Source organism: Calidris pugnax, unplaced genomic scaffold (assembly GCF_001431845.1).
Source record: "Calidris pugnax isolate Ruff unplaced genomic scaffold, ASM143184v1 scaffold273, whole genome shotgun sequence".
Taxonomy (NCBI): domain Eukaryota; kingdom Metazoa; phylum Chordata; class Aves; order Charadriiformes; family Scolopacidae; genus Calidris; species Calidris pugnax.
Window position 1 is genome coordinate 9737770 of NW_015094508.1, and position 26841 is coordinate 9764610.

General features: G+C 39.5%; 1 protein-coding gene across 2 annotated transcripts in view; it reads right to left on the bottom strand.

Annotated features, from left to right (window-relative positions):
- The window catches only part of RAB3C (RAB3C, member RAS oncogene family), a 139192-nt gene that overhangs the window by 54973 nt on the left and 57378 nt on the right, over positions 1 to 26841 (bottom strand). For both annotated transcript variants that reach the window (XM_014965036.1, XM_014965037.1), the window contains exon 3: positions 18723 to 18841. In XM_014965036.1, coding sequence (XP_014820522.1) covers positions 18723 to 18841 — 119 coding nt within the window. The remainder of the gene's footprint in view (positions 1 to 18722; positions 18842 to 26841) is intronic.

A 26841-nucleotide genomic window follows, 5' to 3' on the forward strand; every position in this document is an offset into this window, starting at 1 on the left:
CATATCAGTTATCCCTAATAAAAACAACTTAAATATATTAAAATATCAAAGTAGTTACTTATGATGCCATTCCCCACTTTGTGACTTTTACTACGAGGATAAGACCTGTTTTTTTCAAATTGAAATCAGGATCTTTAGTCCAAGTCAGTCCAAGTCTAGGAGAGATCATTGTTGACTCTACTACAAGAAAACACTAGTAATAGGGTGAATAACCATAGCAAATATATAAAAAAAATATGGATGTGTACATACATCATGCAATAAGACAGCTAAGGATTCAAGCATTCTAGTAAATAAGAATGAACCCACATTGTAATTTGCCTTGACAGGTCTTACACCGTGTAAAGCTTAATTTTTATTCATTTCCTCCAACATTTTATCAAAGAAAATGAAATCTAGAAACTTGTTTCAATACACTGTATTTTAGTGAGACTGTTGCACATTAGAAGACCTTTGTCTTTAGAAAAACAAAACCCACCTGCATGTAATAAAACTGTAACAGGGACCCCCACAATCCATGGGATTCTACAATAACATTTTAATCCATCATGCACATATGGTGCAACTTTACAGTTCAAAATGCTCCCCCAGTTCTGTCTGACTGGCTGGGCACAGACAGAGGCAAAGTCTGTCCATGGCTGGGTAATAAACTGGTTGCATATGAGGCAGCTTTAGTCTGGAAGCTGAAAAAGCAAACTTAATCACTTTATAGAATGATAATAGGAGAGAGGACCGTAGGAGACAGTGTCCAGTTGTCTTCACTTTGCGCACCTCAGGGAAATATGAACTGCCTTAACCTACCCAGTAATTTAATGTAAGCCTTTATTTTCATCACCTTTCTGTAACTCATGGATGGGATGAACCTTAGTACTTGAAATTCTTCCCTCAGAAAGCAGTGTAGGTTACCAGCCACGCGCAGGGAGAAGACCTGACTGTGTTCCTACAGCAGGGTGCTGCCCATAGAAGTGGGGATAACTGTGTTTTTCCAAGCCATCCTAACACTACTTTTTGGAACGCAGAGTTCTCTGTTGTTTTAAGCAGAGTGTGCTGTGAAAGCATATTCTAACCCTTAAGTGCTCAGAAATGATTTTATGGAGAAAGGACTGTCATTATCAGTTTCAGCTTTGTGCTATGAATATACCAGATCAATATTGAAACATCCTTTGTTTGGTCTTTTGCTGCACTGTTCTCAAGATAATCTTTGTTGTCAGGAGAGACAACTTCAGCACTTTGTTACCTAAAATCAAACTGAAACTCAAGAGAGCTCCTTCACAGACGTTCCAGCGATTTGTATGTGTCCATGAGTGGGGTCTGGCACACCCTACGTGAAAACAAAACCTTTCCAAGACCTGTTTAAACATATTTTACAAGCCCCCTTTTACTTTATGAAGTGTTCTCAGTCTGCAGCACTGTCCTCCTTCCTTGCAAAAGCCTTTATTGCTCCCTCCTTTATTGCTCCCTCTTTTACTGCTTCCCATGAAGCTTTTTACCAGTTAAGTGAAGAGGGGGATAAACCCCATTCTTGGAAGAGGAGTCTTAAGAAGATGCTGGTGTTCTGGACTCAGGCAAAAAACTAAGAACACCGAGAAAAATGTGGATGTCAATAAGATAGAGGGTATGGAAGATAGCCACAGAGTAGTGAGAAATGATTTTTAAAGAGCTGCAGTGGTGACTAGGGAGAGAAATCAGCATGAGGGGATGTATGAATTAAATAAAGATCAGTAACAGAAATACCAAATAAAGACAAGCTTGCAGCAGCAGCTCCCCATTGATTTTGGTATGTGAGCCCTCCTGCTCCACCCCACTCACAGTCTGAGGACAGGTGCTCAAGCTGTGGGGGATGATCCACGCTGCCTCATTCTCCAGCCCTCACGCCACTTCCCCTGATGAGTGGCATTTTCTGGTTCCCATGGGTCCCTGCGACACCCCCTGCAGCCCTGTGCCCCTCAGCAAGAGCTGCTGCCCTTCACCTACTGCAGAAGTTGAATTGAGTGAAGCTCTGAAGGACATCTGATCACCTTCCCTACTAGAAATACATCTACTTTCTACTTTAACTACCACACAAGCGTCTTGTTTGCTGACAAACAAGAGTGGTAGTTGCTTTGCTTCTCCTTGGCTGACTTGGCAAAGCTACTTCTTTTTTTCAGATCCCTTCTTTAAAAATCTCTTTTCCATCCATTTGGCATTTCACCATCCTCTCTAAAAAGGAGACAGGGCCTCAGATCATTTGCCAGCTCTGTCTGGCACTGTGTAGCACAGCACTTCTGGTCTCTTTTTAAGAGAGCTGCAGTTTTGCCACCCCCTTGTACAGTTCCCTTCCACCTCTTGGGACATTCCACATTAAGCCAACAGGACACCTCTTGTAAGCTCTGACTGGATTTTCCTTGTGTGACCTTATTGGGAGAGAGAGAAATATTTAGGTATAGAACTGGAATTAAATTAAGCTTTAGATCAAAGCTTGCAGTTTAGACAGTCTTATGCAAGAACTTGTAACATACCCCAAATTTCTTGGTACCATGAGCCCTGGAATTTCTTTCCTTTGGGAGGGCAAAAATGAGGACACCTAACTAACTATTTAAATTTTAAACCCTTACCTTAAATGTGAGGAAGAGATTAGGTTTTGTTTTCTTAGTAATATGCTGGATCCTGAAGACTGTTTTACTGTGGCAGACAGTATGAAAACCCCTTTAACAACCTCAGATAAACCCAGATTTCCCCTCTAGCCATCATACCCATGCTTTTGTTTATATATCTAAGCTTTGACTGCAGTAACTAACCCAGTGCAGTCTCCATGGAGACTGAAAAGTCATTTTAAACATCCATGACTTTCAGAATATAAATGTCTCCTAACAGATATTGTATGAATTTTCAGCTAGAGGCAATATTTCCTGATCATTCTTGGTTACTTCTGTATTTTCTGTAATCTACTCACGTAAATACACACACAGACAATAGAACTCTGTGAAGATTATAAAAAATGAATAAGCCTTTGTATTTAAGATGAATTACCAACATTGATTTTCCTTGATCTATGAAGGAAATGTCTTCAAATCTGCTTAGAAATATAACTTTAACTGCTGTGTAAAGTGTTGAGCATTTGTGGTTTAAAGCTCAGAAAAAACAAAGGCTGTACTAAAAATGGAGAGAGGCTAAAATGGCTAATCTCAATTTGCACATCTAAAAATAAAATACAAAACTGATATTTATTATTTCTCTCAACTTTTCTGCAGCTTATGGACACGTAGTTTTAATCTATTTCTCTCTTTTCTTTTTTTTTTTTTTAATTGCAGATGTAGGTTTCTTGTGGGTGACTTGTCACAGGGTCTTAATGATGTATTTGCCAATTCTTCCCCAGCAACCAAAGCTGAAAGGACTGATATTAAATATTACATCAAAGGAAGGTTTTCATCCCCATCCTTTCTGGCTAGTTCATGTTTTGTTCTCTCCTTTTCTCCCAGAGGCTGCAAGATTCAGTTCTGTTATCTCCTTGTTTGTAGCGAGGGAGCTGTAATATGCAGGCTCCTCTCACTGACTAACAGCAGAAACTGCTAGACTCCCATTCTTTCTTCAGAATTGTTTTGAAACAGAATTTATTTTTAGTTTTTTCTTTATTTTTGTTTCCTTTAGTACACTTTGCCTCTGCTAATGCATACATATAGCTAAGTGCAAATTTCCTATGTTCAATTAGTATGCATTTCCTGCAGAGTTTTGCCCTCAAGGAACCAAAAGAAAAAACAACCACTTCACAAGACAGATGCCAGTTTTGTTGCTTAGTGCACATCTGAAAGGCACAGTTTAAAAAATAGATATGGAAAAACTGGGGGCATCATGCAGATTTGTCTCTGTCAAAGTGGGCTTGAAATCGGTTTTGTCAGTATTACGGTTTTCCATGGGAGCCATTCCCTATCAATTGTTTTTTAATTGATGTAACACTTTCTTCTCACTTGCCACGAACAAAGCACAGTAAACAGAGATTTATAGTACAAGTGATAGGAGGCAATTAAAGATAAAATGCATTGATTTATTCTTCCCCTCGGAGTAAGTTGCTCTTCTGATGTGAACTCACAGCAGAGCATGCTTGCTTGCTACAAGTAGAGGGGAGCGGAGAGCTTTTGAAAGCCTTCCCTGCTGCTAACACTGCACAGCTATGACTCTTCTCGTGATTTTATGTGTGAATGAAATTTTAGCTGCCTTTTTAAAAATCCCAGGGGTAGCAAGAAAGAAGAAAGGACAGAGTAAGGTCTCTATTGTCCCTCGTAAGTTAGACCTGACCTGATATGTAGCAGCATCTGCTTTGCCCAGTGTCTCCAGGAGTTATGCACAAACCCCGTGCCTCCTAATTCCCTCTTCCCAACCCCACTGAAACCACGGCTCACAATCTCCTGCTGAAGCACTGATGTGCAGAAGAAATACTTGTCATGCAGCCACTGAGCTGTCACTGCCTGACCCCTCACAATGAATATCCCTAAGGTGATGAGACTACGCATGCTAGGTTTTGTCACAGGGAGAGCTGTGAGGACTTTGCAGGAATAATTTGTATTTAAAGTCTATATTGCATAAACTGAGCACTGCATAGTGATACCCAAATTTGGGTGGAGCAAATTACTTTAAGTACTGGAAACAGTGTTATCCTAGAACCACCCTGGGGCTTTGCAGCTTGCACCTTTCTGTTCAGCATTGCATTATACAACAAAGGAAACGGCAACATATTTAGCCACTGAGATGGCTTGGTGTTGTTTGGTGGCAGTACGCAGGAGGATTAAAGCAGAAACAGTCCCTCCTCTGGCCCCTCTGCAGAGTTTTATAAGCTGCTTGTGACCTCCAAGGCTCGCTGTTTTCACTGTCAGTTCTGCAAAGGTTATCACACAATGTCTGGAGACATTAGGTGCTGTTGAAGTATGTTTTCCACTAAAGCCTAGTTAATAAACACACAAAACCTTGGCCCAAATAGAAGACAGGCTTTTCTGTCCTACTTATTCTTCAAAAAAGAGAATGCCTCTGATATTGTGGGAAACATGAGACAGCACTGGGTGGAAGCAGAACCTCTAATTTGAGTTAAGAATATATTTGCATAGAATCATAGAATCACACGATAGTTTGGGTTGGAAGGGACCTTTAAAGGTCATCTGGTCTAACTCCCCTGCAATAAGCAGGGACACCTTCAGCTACACCAGGTTGCTCAGAGCCCTGTCCAACCTCACCCAGAATGTTTCCAGGGGCAGGAGACCTACCGCCTCTCTGGATAACCTCTTCCAGTGTTTCAACACTCTCAGCATAAAAAGTTTCTTCCTTGTATCTAGTCTAAATCTATCATCCTTTAGTTTTTAAAACCATTGCCCATTGTGCTGTTGCAACAGGCCCTACTAAAAAGTCTGTCTCCATCTTTCCTGTAAGCTTCGTTTAAGGACTGAAGGGTCCCAACAGGGTCTCCCTGGAGCCTTCTGTTCTCCAGGCTGAACGACCCAAACTCTCTCAGCCTGTCCTCACAGGAGAGGTGTTCTATCCCTCTCCTCTGGCCCTTCTCTGAACTCTCTTCAACAGGTCCATGTCCTTCTTCTGTTGGGTGCTCCAGAGCTGGACACAGTACTCCAGGTGGGCTCTCACGAGAGCAGAGGGGCAGAATCACCTCCTGTGACCTGCTGGCCATGATTCTTTTGATGCAGCCCAGAATATAGTTGGCTTTCTGGGCTGTGAGCAGACATTGCCAGCTCATGTTGAGCTTCTCATCCACCAGTACCCCCAAGTCCTTCTTGTCAGGGCTGCTCTCAATCCTTTCACCCCCCAGCCTGTATTTACTCTTCTTTTTCCTTTATTTTATAACAAGTCTGTATTCATAAACCTTGAAATTCAGAAACACTTGTCTTTAACATCCTGTCACCAGACACTAAGGGGAAAGATGGTTCTTTTAGGAATCCTAGGCAGAATGGTGACAGCACTAAATTGTAGTTACAATCAAAGCTTTATTTTCTTAATAGAATTCTATGATTAGTATAACACAGAATTTATTATTAGAATGGCACAGGATTTCTAGAAGCAGAATCAATGTAGTAAAATCTATAAGTAGAATAATACAGATTTATATTACAACTTAAGTTCTGATTTCTAATCCCTTAGACCTTAATTTAATTTAACATACAATTTCTTAATCACTTAGACCCTCTGCAGACTGGGCCAGACCTTAATAGATGGTTTACTGTATCAATATAACAATTATAACCTAAACTCAAGAATAATGTAAAAGGAAACAAATCACTCACTCAGTCCTCAGGGGATGCAAACGGTGGTGGAAATATCACTGGCCACCAGAGGATCCCAGGTCTCCCTGTCCAGCAGGACCTCCTGTCCAGGTTCCCCACTTAGGCCTTGTAACTGCTTAATTTTATAGACAGTGCTCAGGTGCTGTTACACTTGGCTGTTCTGTGAGGTGGCCATCAACACCACCTGGTTGGCCAGGTGCCTGGGAGTTTCAAGGCTGGTGAGGAAGGGAGTAATTGTCCTTGTACCCAGGGACCTTGAGGCCACTAGGGAGGTGTGAGAAACACCGACTCACATCTTAGAATTTAAAGAGGACAAAGTCACTGAAGCAAAGGTTAAAAAAATAATTTATTAATACGAAACAGCGCTGAATCGGGTGCACCAAAAATAGATGCATGATGACCTTTTATCTTTCAGGTATTTTATACCTTTATCCCGGCCGCTTGAGTCTCTGTCTCCCTTCTCATTGGCTGAGAAGTTGGAGCTCACATTCTTCCCGACCGCTTGACCTATTACAGGTTTATTTTGCACTTTTTCCCATATAAGGCACACACACACCTATTCTATGAAATCATTATCCTAAATACGCCTTTGATTAGTTGATTATGCTACACGTTATTTCACAGTCTTTGTTACCATCTACTTGGCAGATTTACCAGACTGGTTTCTTTGGCCTTATTGATACTCCCCTACCCTTTGGGTTTTTGTGTTGAAGGCCATGTTCCAGTTTGTTTCTCTTTACCTAGATAACGCTTTGCAAACAAAGATCCCTTGAGAGACCAAGGGCATTTCTGGGGATTAATTGGATACAATTTATTAGACTCTACTATTACTAAGGCTTCTTTGTTAGTACTATCACACTAACAATGATACATCAATAAGCTGAAGCAAAACTTAGCTTATTTCCCACAGAGGGGAAGAAGAAATCTGCTTTGTTTGTCTACTTGGTATCAGGGCCTGATAGTTAGGGGAAAAGGAACGAGTATGTGACCAGCTCAGTCCCAGAGAATGGCCGTTTGCCTTACAAAATGGCATTAGGTATGCTAACCATATTACAAGGGGTTGGGAGCAAGGGGGTACCAGTCACACCTGCATATGATAAAAATAGATGTCCTGGTGTAAACTCCTTCCTGAGGCTGTAAGTTTGGATTTTTTGTAACAATCAGACAGAGCTAGGCTATAATGCTTTTACAGGTCTGTTGTGTTCTGTTCAGAGCTATCTGTGTCCTGAGCCTCCTAAGAAGCTGAAATACACAATTCTTCAAGTACTTTGCAATTTGCTCTGGCAGCCAGCAGGAATCTACCACCATCACAGTTTTAAGATTCGCTTCAAGTCACTGTTGATGACTTCCTTGAAACTGAAATTTCCAAAAGTTACATTTTCATGACCTGATGTTCCCTGTGTGGATTTGGCAGTAGCTCAAACAACAAGTGGGACTGACAAAACTAGACTTTTTTTCAAAGATTGAAAACGTTTGTTATTAAGCATTGCCTGCAAATGTCATAGCTTAATGGTCAAGGCCTTGCAATATTCTGATGAAAGACACTCTAAAGGTTGCTTCATTAGGCCAGACCAAAATAGCATTAAGTTATGCTTAGAAAATAACCACTATTACTGGCTGACATTGCCATGTGACTTTGCAGTTTGGGTTTCAATAGAAGAACATTGACGGCACTTTTCCTGCTTGATCAGAGGGCTGAATTCCAATTAAAAACTTGTACTCACCCACATACAGTCTGTATCTCCCATAGCTATTATCCCTTTAAAAATGCCAATGCTTGACACTCTAAACAAACTGGGTTGAAATCAGATGCGGAGGAAAGGAGGAAAGAAAAGCAGCAGGGCTCGCAGGAGAAAGGAAGCTCCCGAGGGGAGCAGAGGTGAGGAAGCTAATGAGGGAGGGAGAACTCAGTTAAACTTCTTCAGACTGCCCACAAGGCAGTACACTGCTTTGCTGCTGACTTGCATGGTCTTGGTTTTGCTGGCTTTTTGAAGCAATAACCTCCAGGCTGCACAAATGAAACGGCAGCCTTTAGCACTTCTGATGTATATCCCAACCCACAGAAAATAACTGCAAATCTGAAATCCCCCAAAGGCACTGCTGCTTCAGCGAATCTGAAGGTTTCAGTTTGATGCAGGAGTTCAGTCCATATCCCTCTGAAGTTAAGAATTACAGATTAGAGTATTAGAGTATGGAGAAAAGCACGTCTTTTGCAACTTGAGCTGAGAGTGGGAACTGTTTAGGGACATTACTGAGTCACGGATAAGACACGCGTGTTGTTGGCTGGCAGCAGAGCTCTCACTTGGGAACGCTGAGCAATCGTGTAACTTTATCAACACGCGCGGTTACAGGGAGACAAAGAGTGTGTTAGTTACTGCTCAGCCAATAAGAACTATTGTTGCCACAAGACTATATGACATTTATTACTAACAAAAATAAATATTGTGAGTTGATGATAATATGCCACATTTTGTTTATTTTGCTACTGGTTGTGTCTCTCTATAAAATAGAGACAGCCTAGACTAAATATTGGAATCAGTCTTTCATATACCTCCTTTAGCATACGGTTATATTACCATGCTTAAGTTTGTTTATCTTCCTGACAAACTCCAGCAGCTCACCACTGGTCTCTCAGAGGCATTTTCCACTTTAACTTCTTGAAATATAAAAGTGTTATCATATAGTCCAGGATAAAGCAAACAAAATAGAAAATCTCATTAAGAGTATTTTAGCATAATCTAATTAATGGATAGCTGTTCAGCACGGCAGCATTTAGATGTTAATCTGATCATCTGGTTTTCTTTCACCTACCTCAGTGTAACTCTCAGTGACCGTATCTGAAGAGCAAGATCTGGTACAGAACAGAAGACATCACCTTTATTTAGAAACAGTTCTCTGAACGGCTGAGTATCTATATGGCCCCATCAGCCATGCCATGAAATTCCACTGTGAAATTTCCAGTCCACCAAAGCAAGTTTGTGTTCACACTGTCACATCTGCACTACTACTGTTAGTTATTGATGTTCAGCTCACTTACCAGCTGAGAGAGAACAGGCTAAAAGACACCTATGTATGTTCTATTTCTTGCTGTGTGATCATAAACACCAATGAGCAGAAACTTACAAACTACTGGGAATTAGGACTGAAGTATAGGGAGAATTAAGCCGTACCTCTCTTCTTGCTGGATGAAGACAGTAGCCAGGCATGATTTACTAATTTGACATATTTTCCCATTTAAAATATTTTAGTGGTTTTATATAAGACTGGGCTGCCACATTTTTATGACTGAGGAAAATGGGCCAAAAAAACAGGAGTGAGGTAGCCTCCCTTACTACTGCCCAACTGTGACAAGAAGAGAAGAAATTAATCCCCAGATTAATTATCCACAGCCTTTGCCTGTAGGGGTGGGGTCTATACAGGAGGTGTGGTCACACTCATGATGTAGTTACCAGTCTGAAACTGGTGTTAACAGAGAGGCTGCAATCCATGATGCTGAAATGAGTGATGTCTAGTTATGGCCAACAGCAGTCCTAATTAACTGCCATGTGAGCTGAAAGAAAAAAAAAAAAGAAAAAAAAAGGGGGCAGTTATTTAAACCACTCACTAGGCCACTTAGGTCCAGAGGATGTCAAGGATGACTTAGTCTGGCTGGTGAATTCCTGAAGCATGTTACTGAGATTAGCTCCCTGGGGAGCTCCACTCAGCCACCATTGACTGCGCAAGATTTGGGTGAGTGATTGCTATCAACAGCTTCATGACTGTTCTGCCCAGTCTCAGATTTGAGGGAAATGAAGGACATGGAGCAGCCTGAGAAAATTCTGACCAGGCAGTATTGATTCCCTTTTCTTATTAGACTCCCCATTGGCAGCATTAATATGGTCTGATGCAGCTGAGGACAGTTGAATGAGCCCTCTGATACAACGTGGCTGCCTAGTACCTAAGAAGATGGCACATCTACAGTGAAGGAGGTTCAAAGAGGGTGTAGGACCTTCTGCAGAAGTGCTGAGTCCCACAGCAAAGTCAATGAAAGGACCCAAGAGTGAGGGCCAACAGGACCAAGAAACACATACAGATAATCTCAGTTCCACAAGTGTGGTTTTTCTAAGGTTTAAGAGCATAAAAATAGGAAAGAATGAAAAATGTCATGAAAACTCAACAGCTGTCTTTCCTGATTAACTGCTACAATGCATGAATCATTTTTTTGACAGTAAACCTTCTGAGAACATTTTATGATGACGTTTGAACTTTTAAAGGTTTACTATTTTTAAGACAAAAAACACTCGGATAAGGATTTGCATAAATTTCCATGTGTAATATGCATATCAGGTTTTAGTACAAAGAAGAAATTAAGAAAATATCTTCATCAAAGCAATGTTGTCTAGGGTTCTGTGCTGTTTAAGCCTAACATCAGATATGTTATCAGGAAGAGCTTTTAAAAAAAAACCCAAACAGCCATGTGTTGTTTTTTGTCATTGAGAGTTTTCCAGGCAAACCTAAAGCAGTGTATTTGGCAATGTCGATTATAAGAGAGGCTAATACATTACTTTCTGGCACATCCCAAACTTCAAGCAACAAATAAATCATTTCAAGGACATTGAATATTTTTTCTTGATAGAATATCATAGAATCATATCATATCATAGAATCATATGGGGTTGGAAGGGACATCTGGAGATCATCTAGTCCAACCACCCCTGCTGGAGCAGGTCTACCTACAGCACATTGCACAGGAACTTGTCCAGGCAGGTTCTGAATATCTCCAGAGAAGGAGATTCCACCACCTCTCTGGGCAGCCTGTTCCAATGCTCTACCACTCTCATAGTAAAGTTCCTCCTCATGTTTAGGTGGAACTTCTTATTCTCAAGTTTGTGCCCATTTCCTCTTGTCCTGTCACTGGGCAAATTGATCTGTCACGAGTGTTAAAAATGATCTGCTGAAAATTATTAAAACCTGTAATTAAAAAATTAAAAGCATTAAACCATCCTTATTTTTTCTAGATGTCCTGGGAGAAACATTGTGGAAGACTTTGGAGTGGGTCTGTGAAACTGGAAAGCATATAGATGGTTTGAGCTTGCACCAATTTAGCATTTGTGAGCCAGCCTTTGTTGGCAGACTTTTGAGGGAAAAGATGTCATCTCAGAAAACTAAGTTTTCAGTATGTAAGTTACTACGTCAGGAACTTGTACCAAACCAATGGGTATTTTTCACCAAAATGGGTGAAAAATGGTTAAGTAGACTGACCTGGAATACAGGGTTTCGTTAACTATTTTAGAACACATTTATTCCACCCATAATAACTTTTTGATAAATGTCTTGATACTATTTTGAGTAAGAAAAAATTTTTTTTTTAAGAAAAAATATCTAATTTTCAACTGGTCTTAGCACTTACAGGAATAAAAAGTGAAAAGAAAAAGTGAAAATAATTTTATTGTCATTTTGTGCTTAACAAAAGTCTGCTTCCAGTAGTAAATAGTAAAAGTGGAAACTGTAAATTTAACATAATTGCAACAACTAATTCAAGATTCAAATTGTAAAGATGAAATCTAAGAATTTCAAATTGTAAAATGGCTTTTTACTTCCTATATTTATGTCTGTAAAGAATACCAGTTCCCTTTCCCCTTATGTTCAACCATTGTGCAGACACAAATTTTTAAAAAAATAGCAATCTGATACCTTTGATATACTCAAATTTCACTCTCTTCTTTTCACAGAATAAAATTTATGCAATATTAGCATTTCAGTCTTTTGTTTTATATAGGAGAAGGGTACGAAACTATCCACCAATGCACAACTTCTTGTGCCTACTTGGCTGAAAACTGCAACTGTGTTAGAAAAACATGAATCTGCTTATTCTCTGTCTTTATTAAGCCCAAGTTAATACATTTAATGTCGGCATGCTGCATCAGAATATTTTTCCAGCTGGCTCTGAGCTGCACTGCTGTGTGGAGGTTGCTGTCAGCTGCAGGGCAGCCTCTCAGTTTGTGTGTGGATCACCAGTGGACACGATGCAGCTCATTTCTGGGCAGAGCCTGAGGATGCAGGCAGGGAATGGCATGCACAGCTTGCGTCTGTGCTCGGCAGCAGAACCACACAAATTGTGCTGCGTGTCAGGTTGTATGTTTTGGCAAAGAGGGATGGAGGCTACATTTGCCTAGAAGCGCTTTCCAGATTTGTTCCCAGATACACAGAAAATAATGGATAGAACTCAGTTCAATATTGAGAGGTAAAAGAAAAATAGCCTGTCTGTAAATCAAGCATGTGATGAGCATCAATATTAGACTGAAATTTCAGAGGCTGAAGTAAAAAGAAGGTATCCTTTAGAACATATGCCCATTAGAAGTGCATATGAGGCAGTGCTGACATTAACTTAATGGGCTTATTTTGCTTTGAGGACTTCTTACATTTGCCCATTAACATGCTAATGTACTTTCCAATTATATTTTTTCTTTTAATGACAATTCAAAAGATGCCATCATGTCTCTTATTACAAGAGAGACATGACAGGACAGAGAAAAAACAATTTCCAGGACACTGTAGCTGTAGCTGCTAACTTCAAGACCTGAGGTGCTAAAAGGAAAGAAAAAGCTCATTGTCTGAAAAAACAGAACAATTTTTTCGACAGTGTTGTCCAGAATGACAACTGGTATTGGCATATCAAGTAAATCCAGCTGCCTAATGTCATGTTGTACTGAATGCATATATTTTTAAAGCCTTAAGTGTGAGTGTTATCTTGAATTGATAGTAGCAGGGTTGCCCTCTAAGGTTCTGCTTTAAAACAATCTCAAATGATACCTTCAAGAATTCACAGAGTCACGGAATTGTCAGAGTTGGAAGGGACCTCTAGAGATCATCTGGTCCAACTCCCCTGCTAAAGCAGGATTGCCCAGAGCACATTACCCAGGACTGCATCCAGGCGGGTCTTGAAAATCTTCAGAGAGGGGGCCCCCACAACCCCCCTGGGCAGCCTGTTCCAGGGCTCTGTCACACTCAAAAAAAAAAGTTGTTTTTCCTCATATTTGAATGGAACCTCCTGTGTTCCAGCTTGTGCCCGTTGCCCCTCGTCCTGTCGCTGGAAACTACTGGAAAGAGTCCAGCTCCAACATCCTTCAACACACCCTTTAGATACTTGTAAATGTAGATAAGGTCTCCCCTCAGCTTTCTCTTCTCCAGGCTAAAGAGTTCCAGCTCTCTTGCCTTTCCTCGTAAGGGAGATGCTCCAATCCCTTAATCATCTTGGTTGCCCTTCGCTGGAGTCTCTCCAGTAGTTCCCTGTCCCTCTTGAACTGGGGAGCCCAGAACTGGACACAGTATTCCAGTTGTGGCCTCGCCAGTGCAGAGTAGAGGGGGATAATGACCTCCCTAATTTAAGACAAGCCATGTATATTATTGGAAAAACCCTCACATTTCTTGTTATGGCTGAACTCATGTTGCACAGCTCAGGATCTACCCTGGTCTTACCTGATCTCATTTCTATTGTCTTTGCCCAGCCCCAATTCCCATGGGCACAGATGGAGGAAGCGCAATCAGTATTTCATTCTGTTGTCTCTAATTTGAAATTAACTTATTTTTTGTGCTGTTCCAACCATATTGGTGAGTGCTAAATTCTGCAAATAGTTCCTATGGAAATCCAGAAGTAAACACGAGTTCTTAAAATCACAAATTGTCCACTGTGTCCTAAGCCTCTGTCTCCTTCATAAAATAGGCAGTTTATGCACCTTCTGCCAGCTGATTCCTTCTTTAAGGTGATGAGCTTTAGCAGACTGATGAGGGGGGGGGCTGTAGGCCTTGACAGACTTTCAAAACACAGATCGCCTGAAAAGTTAAATAATTCCAAATCTCCTAGGTTCCTTCAGCCTTCTGGAAGGCAGGAGGCTTCTCCCAAGAAAGCATCTCTGAGTCTGAGACACCAGCAATGTGGAATTCTCAAATTTTTAATTCCTGCACAAGGAAGCCCTCTATAGCATAGCTCTGTAGTCACCAATGATAAAGATATTGCTGGATAAACACTTGAAGCTGGGACAATGTTTTCAGGTGCAGAGGAGCAACCTAAAGCAAGTGTGAACAACAATACACAATCTGCTCTCTGTCCCTCTATAGCCTCCAGACTTAGAGAAATTTCAAGTCTAGGGTTTCAACCCAGACCATAAAACTTCAGACTTTTAGATCATGGTTTAAGTTCCTGCTGCTTCTGACCTAGTTGGAGACACAGCATTAAAATAGCCTGAGTATAAATAACTCCTTGATTCCAATTCAGTCATTATAGGTCTAGAAAGGTTGCATTTATAAAAATGGGTTTAACTTCAACTTAGAGGCTTTTATTTTCCCGTCGGTTCTATAGAACTCGACATACTGAGTTGATGGCACTTGCAAAGATATTCCAAAGCTTTTACCCTGTCCTTTCTACTGCAAGGTACCATTGCTATAATGCTAACACCTTACGTGAACTAAACCACTAAGAGGAAAGGGGGCACAACAGCTACTAGTGAAATGCAATGATGGAAAAGGGTAACAAACTTGAATGGTACAGGTGGTAGTGTAAAAGAGTAATACTCTGACCAGCATCCACCAAACTACTGCAAGCTATGCACCTTGCACTTGCAACATTAGCTACACCTCTGAAGGAAAAAGGCTCCTGGAAAAGGCAGGCTAAAAGTCTCGGCAGAGCTCCATAGAGATCTGCTGAGTCAGAGCATGTTTGATTTGCTGTTTCTGCAAGCAGCCAGATTTTCAGCACATATCCAGTCTTGCTGAATAAAAACGGAAACTGTTGGTCCTTGTGAACTTCTGAAAATCTTTATCTATAAAGGACATTACTGCTCAGTGCTGTGACTGCTGCCACTTCAGAGGAAACACATTCAGAGGCTGACCTAAAATTGAAGAGAAATACTCTTCAATTTTTTTATCAAAGTTTTAAATATTCAGACTAACTGCTGATAAAGTCTATAGGTACAAAAATGTCCAAGTGGTAAAAAATTATTAAGGACTTCTCAATTTTCTAGGTCAGTGTCTGCCAAACTAGACTAATTTAAGCAGCATCTGTTGTAGTATGTGTGAAAGCACACAGGGAACATAGAGAACACAGGTTAGTTTGACATACCCAAGAATGCAGCAATTCTGAAGTGACCAAACAGTTACAGAACGTAAGCACTGGCACTATATTCTTAGCATCACCCCTAGATGAGACTGAAAATAAATAAATCACTGGGTATACACATAACAGAACTATCAGAACTCCCAATTCAAGATTTCTTATGCCAAAAGTTTTTGACTATCAAAAAAAAATCTCAATTTAGGTTATAAATTTTTTTGTTACTGTGATTTGCAATCTCTAAGGTCTTTTTATTTTAATTAGGGAAGGGAAGATTAATGTTTCCTGAAGTGTCTGCAGTATGGTTGAAATTTATTGGACCTTCAAGTGATTTCACTAACCTTTTAGACGAAAGCCTTTCTCAGTCTCACAGAGTATTGGACAAATGACTGGGTGCTAAACTGTTACGTACATTTGTGCTAATAAGTTTAGATAAAATTACAGATACTGTTTTTTTTTTAAATGTAAAATGTTAATAGTCAAATTAGATATAGAATTTGTTGCAGTTGAATAGATTCATGGTGACCTAGGCATGGCATCTAGAAATACGAGTATCCATCTGTTGTTATAAAGGAAAAATGTCAGCCAGGCTTCAGAGTGAAAAAAAATGCCTTTCAATAAGAGTACTATTGCTTTGAACTGACTGCTTTTAAAAAATCATCCCAACACACATTTTAAACCAAACTCCTTTATCCAAATCGAAAAGGCACCTGTAGATTTATTGTCCTGACTGCAATGCTTTTTCTATACCAAGCCTTGAAGCTGATGTGATTTCAGCTTGAATTTGGCCCATTATGCATGTAGACAAAATGAAACCACTGCCTTCAGAGGCACATTTACCACAGAGAAAAGCATTTTAAGCCCCAGAGAGGCTTAAAAGCTCCTGCTTCCTCCCCTCATATCTTTCACAAATGCACAGACACATGCACATATCCATGCTGGTATTTCTGCAGTATTGGTAATTGCAAGTTTTGTTTAACTTCTCTCACATTCAGAAGCAAGCTGTAGTTTTGCTATTACTATCAAAATCAGAGTATGGGCTAACCAAAATCGAGTATCAGCTGCAAGATGGGAGCAATAAAACAGAGGAAGAACAGCAGGACAGCAACTGGGCTCATGAAATTAAAAATAAAACTAACGAATGAATTTATGTCTCCTCCTCACAGGCACTCTGTCTCTCTGTCATCCTCTTCATCATGAAGATGACTGCTCAGTAGCTCTTGGCACATAATAATGCAATCCCTCCTGTCCACCCAATTTCTGTAGTAGCTGCCTATTGTTTGTACAGCTTCTAGATAAAAATACGGGAAAAATTGTCTTTCACAAACCTATTTAAGAACTCCATAGCTTTTAATATTTTTTCTTATTTCACTTTGCAGAGCCTTTTTTTAAATTAGTATGAAGCCAAGTTATGTTTCACCAGGAGACAAAACGTGCCAACCATAACAGATCTAGTAGGCTGGAAAACAAACAGGTGGGAAAATTAATAATAGGTACTCATATGTACACTTCCTATAAAGAAACCTTTGTGTTGGAGGCAGGTAGATAATACACGGCATGCCATCTGGTTTGCCCAGAGATGGGGCAATGAGATTTGCAGATTACAGCTGGTCCTAGACAGCCGTTATCACTCAGTGCTTGAACAGAATGAGCCCATGGAAAAAGAACAGCAGAGGCAAAGCAAGGAAGTGCTGTCAGACCCAGGAAACAGTGGCGCTGTCAGCCACCAGCAGGTTCAGCCAGGAGGTTGGGTGCACTCCTTGATTCTCTATTTTTGCTAAACTTTCACATAGCAGCATCTATGAAGAACACTTTCAGCTGCCTCCTGTTAGGTAGGAGATTCTGTCTCATGCTGTCGAACAGAGCAGTACTTACAAATGCCTGACAGCAAGCACTCAGCATGAAGCCTCCAGTGTGTATAAACTCAGCAGAACATCCCCTTAGCGTAACAAGCCACAGTGGCCTCTTTGAGTTTTCCTCTTTGAGTATCAAGCAAAGACTCCCCTCAGACATATTAAGTTGTCCAAAAGCTAGTTGTCTGGTCTATACTAGTCATGAAAGCTTATTGATTCTCTACTACAGGGAAGGAGATGCTCATAAGAGCGATTTGGTGTGGAGTTGTACAGATAACTGATGGAAAGAAGAAGGTGGGACTCATTCTGGAGTTGTCCCTTTCCACTGGAGGAGTATGAATGACTACATCCCTAAGTGTTTACACAGGCAACATTTCTTGTAGAGCAGAATCAAGCTCAGGTTCTCAGTTCTTATTTTCAGAGTTGTGAATGACTAGGCTTAGCATATACAGACCAAGAAAAACTCAGGGTGTAGAGAGGGAACGTGTTTCATGTGCTCAGTGACAGTTTCTACCACAATAATAAGTTGAAGAGTGTGAAAGAGAGTAATTTTTATTTTTCTCAGAGATTCTGAGGCTGGGCAACAATTCCCATTAGAAACAGGCATCACAGCATCACTGCCTTTTACATTAAATGTGCAACATGTTTCTGACCTTGCCTGTCCTGAAAGAAGTACACAGTAGTGCATAAATTAAAATAAATATTTTTTAAAAAAGAGCCAAAGAAACATATTGAGCCTATCACACAAACTCTGAACAGAATCCTCTCTCATACACAGTTCTCCCATGGGAACAGTCTGGAAGAGAGCACGTGAGGCACACAAGATGAATGTTATTCCTATCACTCACAGCACTGTAACGTGAAGATATCACCAAGATTAACTCTTGGGTTTCTTTCTGGGTCCCTTTCATTTTAAAAAGCCTTAAGATTTGGATCCTGACTGACCCATAGATAATTCAGATGACGCACTTTTATGGAGACATCTTGATATTCACATAATGAATGAATGACGAATTCACATAATACAAGGTAATATAAGTACAAGCCATTTTTGGTTCTGCTGTTCTGATGAAGTTTGCTCATCGTTTCTACACTTGAGAGACAAGAATGACAGACAATATATAACCAGCTATAGTTAAAAGCAACAAGATAAAAAAGTAAAAGACAACCCCCACACACAGTATCTCATTTTTTTGTATGAAATATGGAAATATTTTCTGGTATCTTAACAGTTACTCTCCATGCTAGCATGCTGCTGGTTTTAGTAGTACGAATAATGCACATTAACCAAGATCACAGAAAACACAATGGTTACAGTGAATTATATGCCATACATTTAAAAGTATTCATTGTATTTGAAAAAACCCCACACATAACCACCCACTAGTATACAGTGGTGGGTATATGAATGCTTTGGCACTGTATTTGGAAATAAGTTCTTACAAATAATTTACACCGTCACAGCAGGTGAATAATGTAAAATATTATCTGTGCTATTTAATATGAATTCCGAATTTTACTTACCAGTCCTGCACAGCATTGAAAGATTCTTCGTTTGTGATGTCATACATTAAAATGAAGCCCATTGCACCCCGGTAGTAAGCTGTGGTAATTGTTCTGTATCTCTCCTGACCTGCTGTGTCCTGAAACAACAACAAACAAAATTGTATATGTTGCAAATAAATTGAGAAATGAAAATATTTTTTTTTAAAATAGGAAAACAACTCTGACACAGTTATTGTACAACCCTGCACGTAGAATCCTATTCATACAACTAATCAAGGGGAAGAAAATGGAGAATAACAGGAAAAAGGATAAATCTATACTGGATCATAATAGGATAGAGATATCCATTCTGTCATGAGGTGAGAGTGGAAACAAGCAGAAAGGCATGGACTTCTGTAAGGTCATATATCCGAGTCATTCACTGATTCATGTCACTCGGCTTAAGACATGGGTAAGAACCTTGTCTTCTGCTCCTCCCTGGTTTGACAGAGGGATGTCCTGCATACAATGCTGGGAAAAAACAGCATTCTGAAGATCTTCATTATAAGATTGGAATGGTTCGAAGTCCAGAAGCATCCTGACCAAAAAGGCAATGTCTAATGGTTCTGTTCTTGTGACTTTAAGTCATTGGTGCTCATGTCAACTTTAGCACCAATACAGATCTCTGCTGACAAGAGCTGGAGGGCAGTGTTTTTAAAACAAGGATTATATCTGACAAAAAAAAGAAGTTTGCTATCTGTCCCTTATCTCAGACCAGTGTTCTCCTTCATTCTCGTATCTATTTCAATTTCCTTTGAAGTAACAAATATAAGTCTTCCTTTCTCCTACTGCTTGCTTTACTTATTTCCATGAAAAAAAATTTGGGATAGGGACTACCTGTTACTACATTTGTATGCAATGTCTAGCATAACCACCCTTGTCTGCTCTATGATTGTGAGACAACAGCAATAACTAAGATATAGCAAAACCATAACTATTTCCCATTCCAGCATACCTATTTAATATCTTTAAACCATAAACATTAAAAGCTTTAGATAAGACTCACACAACATTTCAGTGCAATCATGTAACTGCGTAACATATCATCTGCGCACATTCAATTTTAACAGACTTTGAAACTTAATTTCATTATTTTAGATTTTTTGAGTGGATAAGAAATAGTTTATTTTACAATACAGATAAATTTATTTAATTTGTCTTCCTACAGAGTGAAGAATAACCAGTGATAAACAATGTTTTATTTGACTTATTTTCTGAAATGGTTCCTGGGCTAATGAACCTACTGCCTCATGAAAAACAGAAAAATAGACTTATTTCCATCAATACACCTATATAATTTATCTAATAAAATAATAAAGTAAAAAAAGGAGATTCTATGTACATCAGAAACCACTTCTAGAATAAGAAACTTAACCAAGACAGTTACTGAAACCAAACAAGGTCTTAGGTAAAATATATGGATTCTGTTAATTCTGGATTACAGCTGCTATTTAGTGGTCCAAGATGGAAAGTTAATGTAGAAGTTAGACTCTTACAGGTCTCACAGGAGGTTAGGTTATGTCTCTGTGGGAAAAGCTGGACAGACCTAAAGTTTTCCTGCTTATACTCTGAGCTGCCTAAGCCTATACCAACTGTTGTCTGGAGGCTGGATTGCTGTATTAGCAGAACTGCTCCCAAATTTTCTTGTGGTATTACTAAATATTAAGACTCTTGCTCTAAGCCAGTGAATATTCTGATACTCAGAGGCTAGTTCTTCCTCAGTAGGCCATAGTCTGTCAATGAGAGGAGAGTATCATTGAAATGTTGAGTAAAATAATTTGTTAGCAGAAGAAATATCATCTGTCATTATTTAAAACCATTTCTTTCTATGAATGGATTAAGGTTTGCTCTCACATGTTTTGCTGGCTTTGTTTATGTGGTTGGATATTAGAGAAAAGAGCTGGGAGGGACAGAAGGAAAATATGGCCTATAGCAAACACACAGCCTTTCTGTACAGAAGAGATACAATTTTCAAACAAGTTTTGTCAGTGTCTATCTGCTTGTTTATCAGCCAGAGACAAGTATGATTGGAAATATGATGGTATGACAAGCAGGAGCCCACTGCTACTGAAGCAAATCTTATTTTGCTGTGGGTGATTTCCACTGAAGCCTATCTGCAGATAAGAGCAAACAGCCCTAGCGATGAAGTCGTAAGTCAGTGAGGCTTCCTATCCAAGATACCAACTATTTTCTGTGCAGTCTGAAAGGTACGTAGTGTGGACTCTGGCACTCTTGATTACAGAGAACAAAAAGGTGAGTGTAGCAGAAGACAATTCAATATAAAAATTCTTAAATAATTTTACACAAAGAGAAATTAAGCTGCAGATGAATATCTAAACACTGACTGACTTTGGGATAGGAGATGCTCTTCTGGACCTTGGCATTTGGTTTGGGTCAATCTGGGAAGGAATCAGGGTTGTTCTCAATACAGGTATCTAATATGTGCTTGTAGCTAATGCTATGTTAATGAGATGATATAAAAGAAGATTTTCTAAAATGGTATTTCAGCATATGGCATGCATGGATGACCATGAATAAAGTGGAGTTCATTAGTTTCAAACATCAATAATCACACTCATATTAGTATTATTTGCTATTGACTTACCTTAAGTAAGCAACTAAAATTTTAACTGTCTTGATGTACAAATTATGCAGTAGAGTGTTCATGATCATGTAAGAAATGAACCCGAATATCTGTAAGCAATGTTGTAAAAATTGTGTTCCACACATTCATAAGCATCTCCATTTTATTCTGACTAGAATATATTAATAAATGTCGTAAAGAAATTTGTACAACTGTTAAGGAACTCAAATACCATTTATCAGGAGAAACAGTATGTTAAAAACATCAAATACTTTAATATCAGTTTTTACATTTTACTACAATGGTTTAATTTATATGAAACAGATAATGCAACAATGTAAGTGGCCTTTCTCTCTGTTTATTAGCTTTTATTCTTATGTAAAAACTGAACAGAAAAGAACTAATTTCCATATTTCATCACATTTATATCTGTAAATCACTATGATTTTATTCAAAGGTACTGTTTGTACTTGTATTTGAAGAAAACCTTTTCCAATTCAGGTATTGTTACTGGCTGCTGCTACGTTATCTTAGCCTTTTTTGCAAGAGCATGGAATTAATTGAATTACCATCTTTTTATGTTTAAATTCTGGAATATAACATCTGTATTTTGCACTGACTGATGCTTATTTCTAAGCAAACTAAATAGAAGAAGCCTGAGGAAGAATAAAATTTGACTTATTATTGACTCGCATTTTAACCACGGCAGTTCATTTCCATCTTTGATGGGCAGAAAGCAAGACACATACATTGTCTTGGGGGCATTTCCATTCATTTAAGTAATGTCTGGTAAGAACAACTGACTGTTCATTAACGAAGTAGACTGGAAAAGCAGAAGGGAATACATAACAGTGAGGGAATGCTCTATGAAAAGTTCCATGTGCAGAAAACAAAAAGAGGTATTTTACAAATCTTAGTCAAAACAAAACAAAAAGGGTCTCAGCAGCTGCAAGAAATATTTTCAAATATGATATTAACTTTAATGAATCCTGGTTTTAATAAAGTTCCCATAATTCCATTAGTTGCTGGTTAGGTGATCCTATCTAAGTGAATCTTTTTTTAACAGGCACCAGATTTTAGATATCAAATCACAGAATAATAAGATTTAGTTGACATAGCCATTTAGAAATTATCCAGTTTCTGAGCACCGCAAACAGCATGCTGGCTAACAGCCCACGGTTCTGACCATTTTTTCTTAATTAATTTTTTCACCTATAATTGAAATTAGATATTTGCAAACATTTTTTAAGCTCCAGATCCTGATATGTATAATTTCAAATTACAAAAACTCATTGCTTTTTGCCAGAAATTTGATAGCAAAAATGACCAGTAAAACTTTTCCACCAGTTAAGATCTTGAATAGGGCATCTATACCTACAGGCAGTGAAAGAGGAATGGTAGAGGTATAGATTGAGTGAAAAATACCCGTTTCTGGCTCAGGGTGAAGATAGCAATCTGGTCTGTATTTGGCCAACTCTCCTTTATCATATATGTACCAAATGGTATGGAAATAGACAATTCTAGGTTACCCTGGCAGTTCATTTGAGTTAAAGTTGTGAACTTGACAGTACAATAAAGCTGAAAGTGAAGATATGCTAGTTATTTTTACAGTAACCACATGAACCAGCTTTTGTCCTGTGCTTCTCCCTTGAAACCTCCCTTTATTAATGTTATGGAAAATTCCCTACAGATTCTCGTTATTAGTATGGAACTGCCACACCACTGGAGGTCTTAGCATATGGGGAACATACCAGCTGCTGACAACAAGGCTCCAAGAGGAAGAGAGAGGTATAACATAATAGCCACCTGTGCAAGTAGAAACACTTAGGAATAGCAAGCTAGCTGACCCTAGAAGAACCTGTATTCCACATAAAATTGCATTTTTGGGGATGGAAAATCTCAAAACACTAAACAGAGCAACAAAGGTTGTGATAGTATTCTTAAAAATAGCAACTAGTTAGGCTTGCAAAGTACAGTTAGCCGAGTTAACTTAGAAGTAAATCCCCCTTACTGTCAAGTCCTGCTAAGCTAGATTTCATCCAGAATGTGCCATACCATCTTAGACTACACCAATATTTTTAAGCAACATGTTAAATCAAGCCCTTGAATTCATTTACTGAGTCTGTGCTCTCCCTCCCACCCTCGCTTAGCCCTGCACTGCTGACAGGAACAACGCTTTATGGAAATAACTTCCAAGTGGAGTTGCTCCTTACTAATGCAGACAGTTTTGAAGGTGAAAAGAAACAGCGTTTGGCACCAAGAACTTTTAATGAGCCTGTCATGAAGGAATTGAGTCTGCAAACACAAACTTCTTTTGTAGCACGCTTGAGTGACTCTGTGCCTCTGCATTTCTGTCCTGTATGCTAAACGTACAAGTATCTTCTTAGATTCACTTCCCCACACTATGAGTTTTACTTGTACCACAATACAGCTTATGTTACGTGCCAAAAAACTGGCAGCAGCAGAGGAGAATTTCTTGGATGGTGTCTATATCTCTGCTGCACATCCACAATATTTGAAGGCAAGGCAAACAGGCAGATAAAATAGAAATACGCTTTGGGTGAATTCTCACTTTGCAGGTCAAAATTTTCTGTTAAGGTAAACAACATTGGCACAGCAACCAGAAACTGTTGCTCCTTTATGAGTTTCATGCTTGTTTCCTGCTGTTGCTTCCCAAAGGTTATTTATATACTCATCAAAGAGACTCTGTATGTCTCTAATTTCTCCTATTGATACATAAAAGGACTAGAGGCAGAAAGTAAAAGAAAATCTAAACTGGCTCTTTTCAGAGCATCACAAAAGATGTCTCTGATCTTTCCTCAGGGATCTCTGTGGTCTCTGGGAAGAAAGAACAAAAAGTACGAGAAACAAACAAACCAAAAAAATCAAACAAAAAAAACCCCACCCGTAAGAGAGCTAGCTGTTCAGGGAGGGGCAAAGGACAACCTCTGCAAAAATCCTCTTGAGACAGGAGGCAAAGAGGGGTAAACCCACTTGAAGGCTGCTGCTAGCCACCCAGCAGGAGCAGCTGGGCAGGGCACAAAGAAGGAGGACGGAGAAAAGCTGCTGGAGGAGGAGGGGTTGGCTATTGCAGAAGCACCATTTCTCAACAAACTGCACTTCCAACAGAAAGTGTCAGGCACACAGAAACACAGGCATATGAACATTTACAACTAGGAATGGAAAACACAGTTCAGAACAGTTATGCACAAAAGATGTAACACTACATATTGCCAACTCAGTCATTGCTTATGTACCTATCTCCTGTCAGCAGCTCTTTCCAGTCTTCTCATGGCTTTCGTTTCCTTGGAATTCTGCTCTTTTATATACATATATGTGTGTACATATATGTGTGTGTGTATGTGTACACATTTCTAGAAAATATACATATGTATACCAACAATGCATTTGGAGCTTGAAAAGCCAGCCAGTCAGCTTGCCAGTACACATCTGCTAGTCCTATATCCTAGTCCTTAGAAGTCACCCCAAAATCACAGGTGAGAGTTCATTCATTGTATGGGAGGGATGTGGGAGCATGGCACAGCCAGCTGGAAGCAGTTGGGGCCATAGAGGTGGGGAGACATTACTCTAAATGTGGCTAGTAAAAAGTGGCCTGGGAGGGCTTTCCTGGCAGGCAGAAGGTGCATCAGAGCTTGCTTTAAAGAGATAGTTTGGCTGCTAGGAAGTCCAAGTTGGGGTTGTAAAAGTACTTTACTGCTGGGTTTGCTTTCTCTCACTCCATCTGCGCAGCTGGTGGCTGTGCCTCAAGTTCCTTCCCTTTTAAATCTTCTGTTTTGCTTCTTTCCTGTTCTTCCCTCTCCCCCTTTAAGATTCATATAAAATGTTCATTCTCTGTAGTTCAGCTACCATGCCTTCGTAAAGCACAGAGTTTAGGAAAGCAATGGTGTTACTGCCTCCTTTCTAACCCAGCCAAGTCTGACCTCAGCTGCCAAGGCTCTGGGGACAAGTTTTGAGCACCACTGCCATTTCAGCACGTGCCACCCTCTGTCTCTCCCACGAGCTCCAGCTTTCTCTTCTTCTCCTGTCTTCACTTTGGTGGTGACCTGTCCTGCTCCTCTGGAGGTGAGGAGCAATTCCTCTTGTCCTTCTTCCCCATCTTAGACATACTTTATGAAGCATCTGTCAGATCAGTAGGACCTGGCATTCTCTTCAATAGTAAAACAGATTAATTAAAGTACCACTATGTACTTTATGCAAGCTCACCCTTTGAGTGAAAGCAACATAAAAAAAATATTAGATCTATAATATTACAACAAATAGTAATCTTAGAAACCTGATATAATGGCCTTGACAGAAAGTCTTCTTAAACCCCAGGAGTGTACTTGGTAACTTAGACATTAACAGTGGTCATCAAAGGATAAGGACAGATTGCAACAGAGCCAATCCTAATGCTGTGAGACTTATGCCTCTTAGGAAAATAAGCAGCAGAGCTATTTCATCCATATATGAAGCAGGCACTAAACAGTCCTTCAGTCCACGTCTCACTTGGCTTTGGTGACTGCTAAAGCTATTTGCAACTTGCCATTATTTCCAACTGGCTCTTCCATCCACAAAGCACTTGGTAGCCTAAAAATAGGTGTTTTCCTGTCCTGTGATAAATTGGGGTGGGTTTTTTTTTTGGTTTGTTGGGCCTTTTTTGATTGGTGGGGTTCTGGGTTTTTTCTTTTATTTGGTTTTAGTTTCATTTTTGCTAGGGTTTTTTTGCAGCTCCACAAAAGCTTTTACATCTTTGTCTGATCTTCTACCATTTTTAAAGGCATTTGCCTTTCATTTAGCAGAGAAAGAAAAAAAACCATGGAGCTATAACGAAAGTTCAGAGACTTAGAGTCAAGCTCACTATTATCACATAAACAGAACACTGAGGTATGTTGGAATGCCAGAGTGCCTTCTGCCTCTTCCCATTTCTGTACTTTGATTATATACTTATAAATCTTTTGGATTAACTACTTCTCTCTAGAACTTGTTATTCATAAAATATGAATAATAAGCTTTCAGCTTTCTCTCTCCCTTGTCATTGTGTCCTATTCTGCATCTTGAAGTCAGATTCCTCTATTAATATTCATTATTCATATTTAATTAACTTGCCCTTATTACTCAGGATGAATTGGGATCCACGGATAGAGAAAAGGTTGACCAGCCACTTTGATAATACCGCTATATCAGTGGCTCATTGCAGTGAACAAATTTCCATAATACTATCATCGTATTACAATATGATGCAAATCCTTGTCCACTGATTAGCTAACAGTACCACTTAGCTATGGAGAGCTACGAACACAATTCTTTCCTCATGACAACACATTTTTATTCTGGGCCTGTTTTAGAAGCAGTTTTGTATCTCTCCAACTCTAAGAGAAAAATGACTTAGTGGTATAAAGGACCTTTTAAAGCCATAAACCAAGCACTCTTGCCTGAAACTCTCTCTCTACCTCTGCTTTTCCTTGTGTTTAAACCCCTGCATTTAAATCTACAGTGAAGTTTCTCTCATTTGGA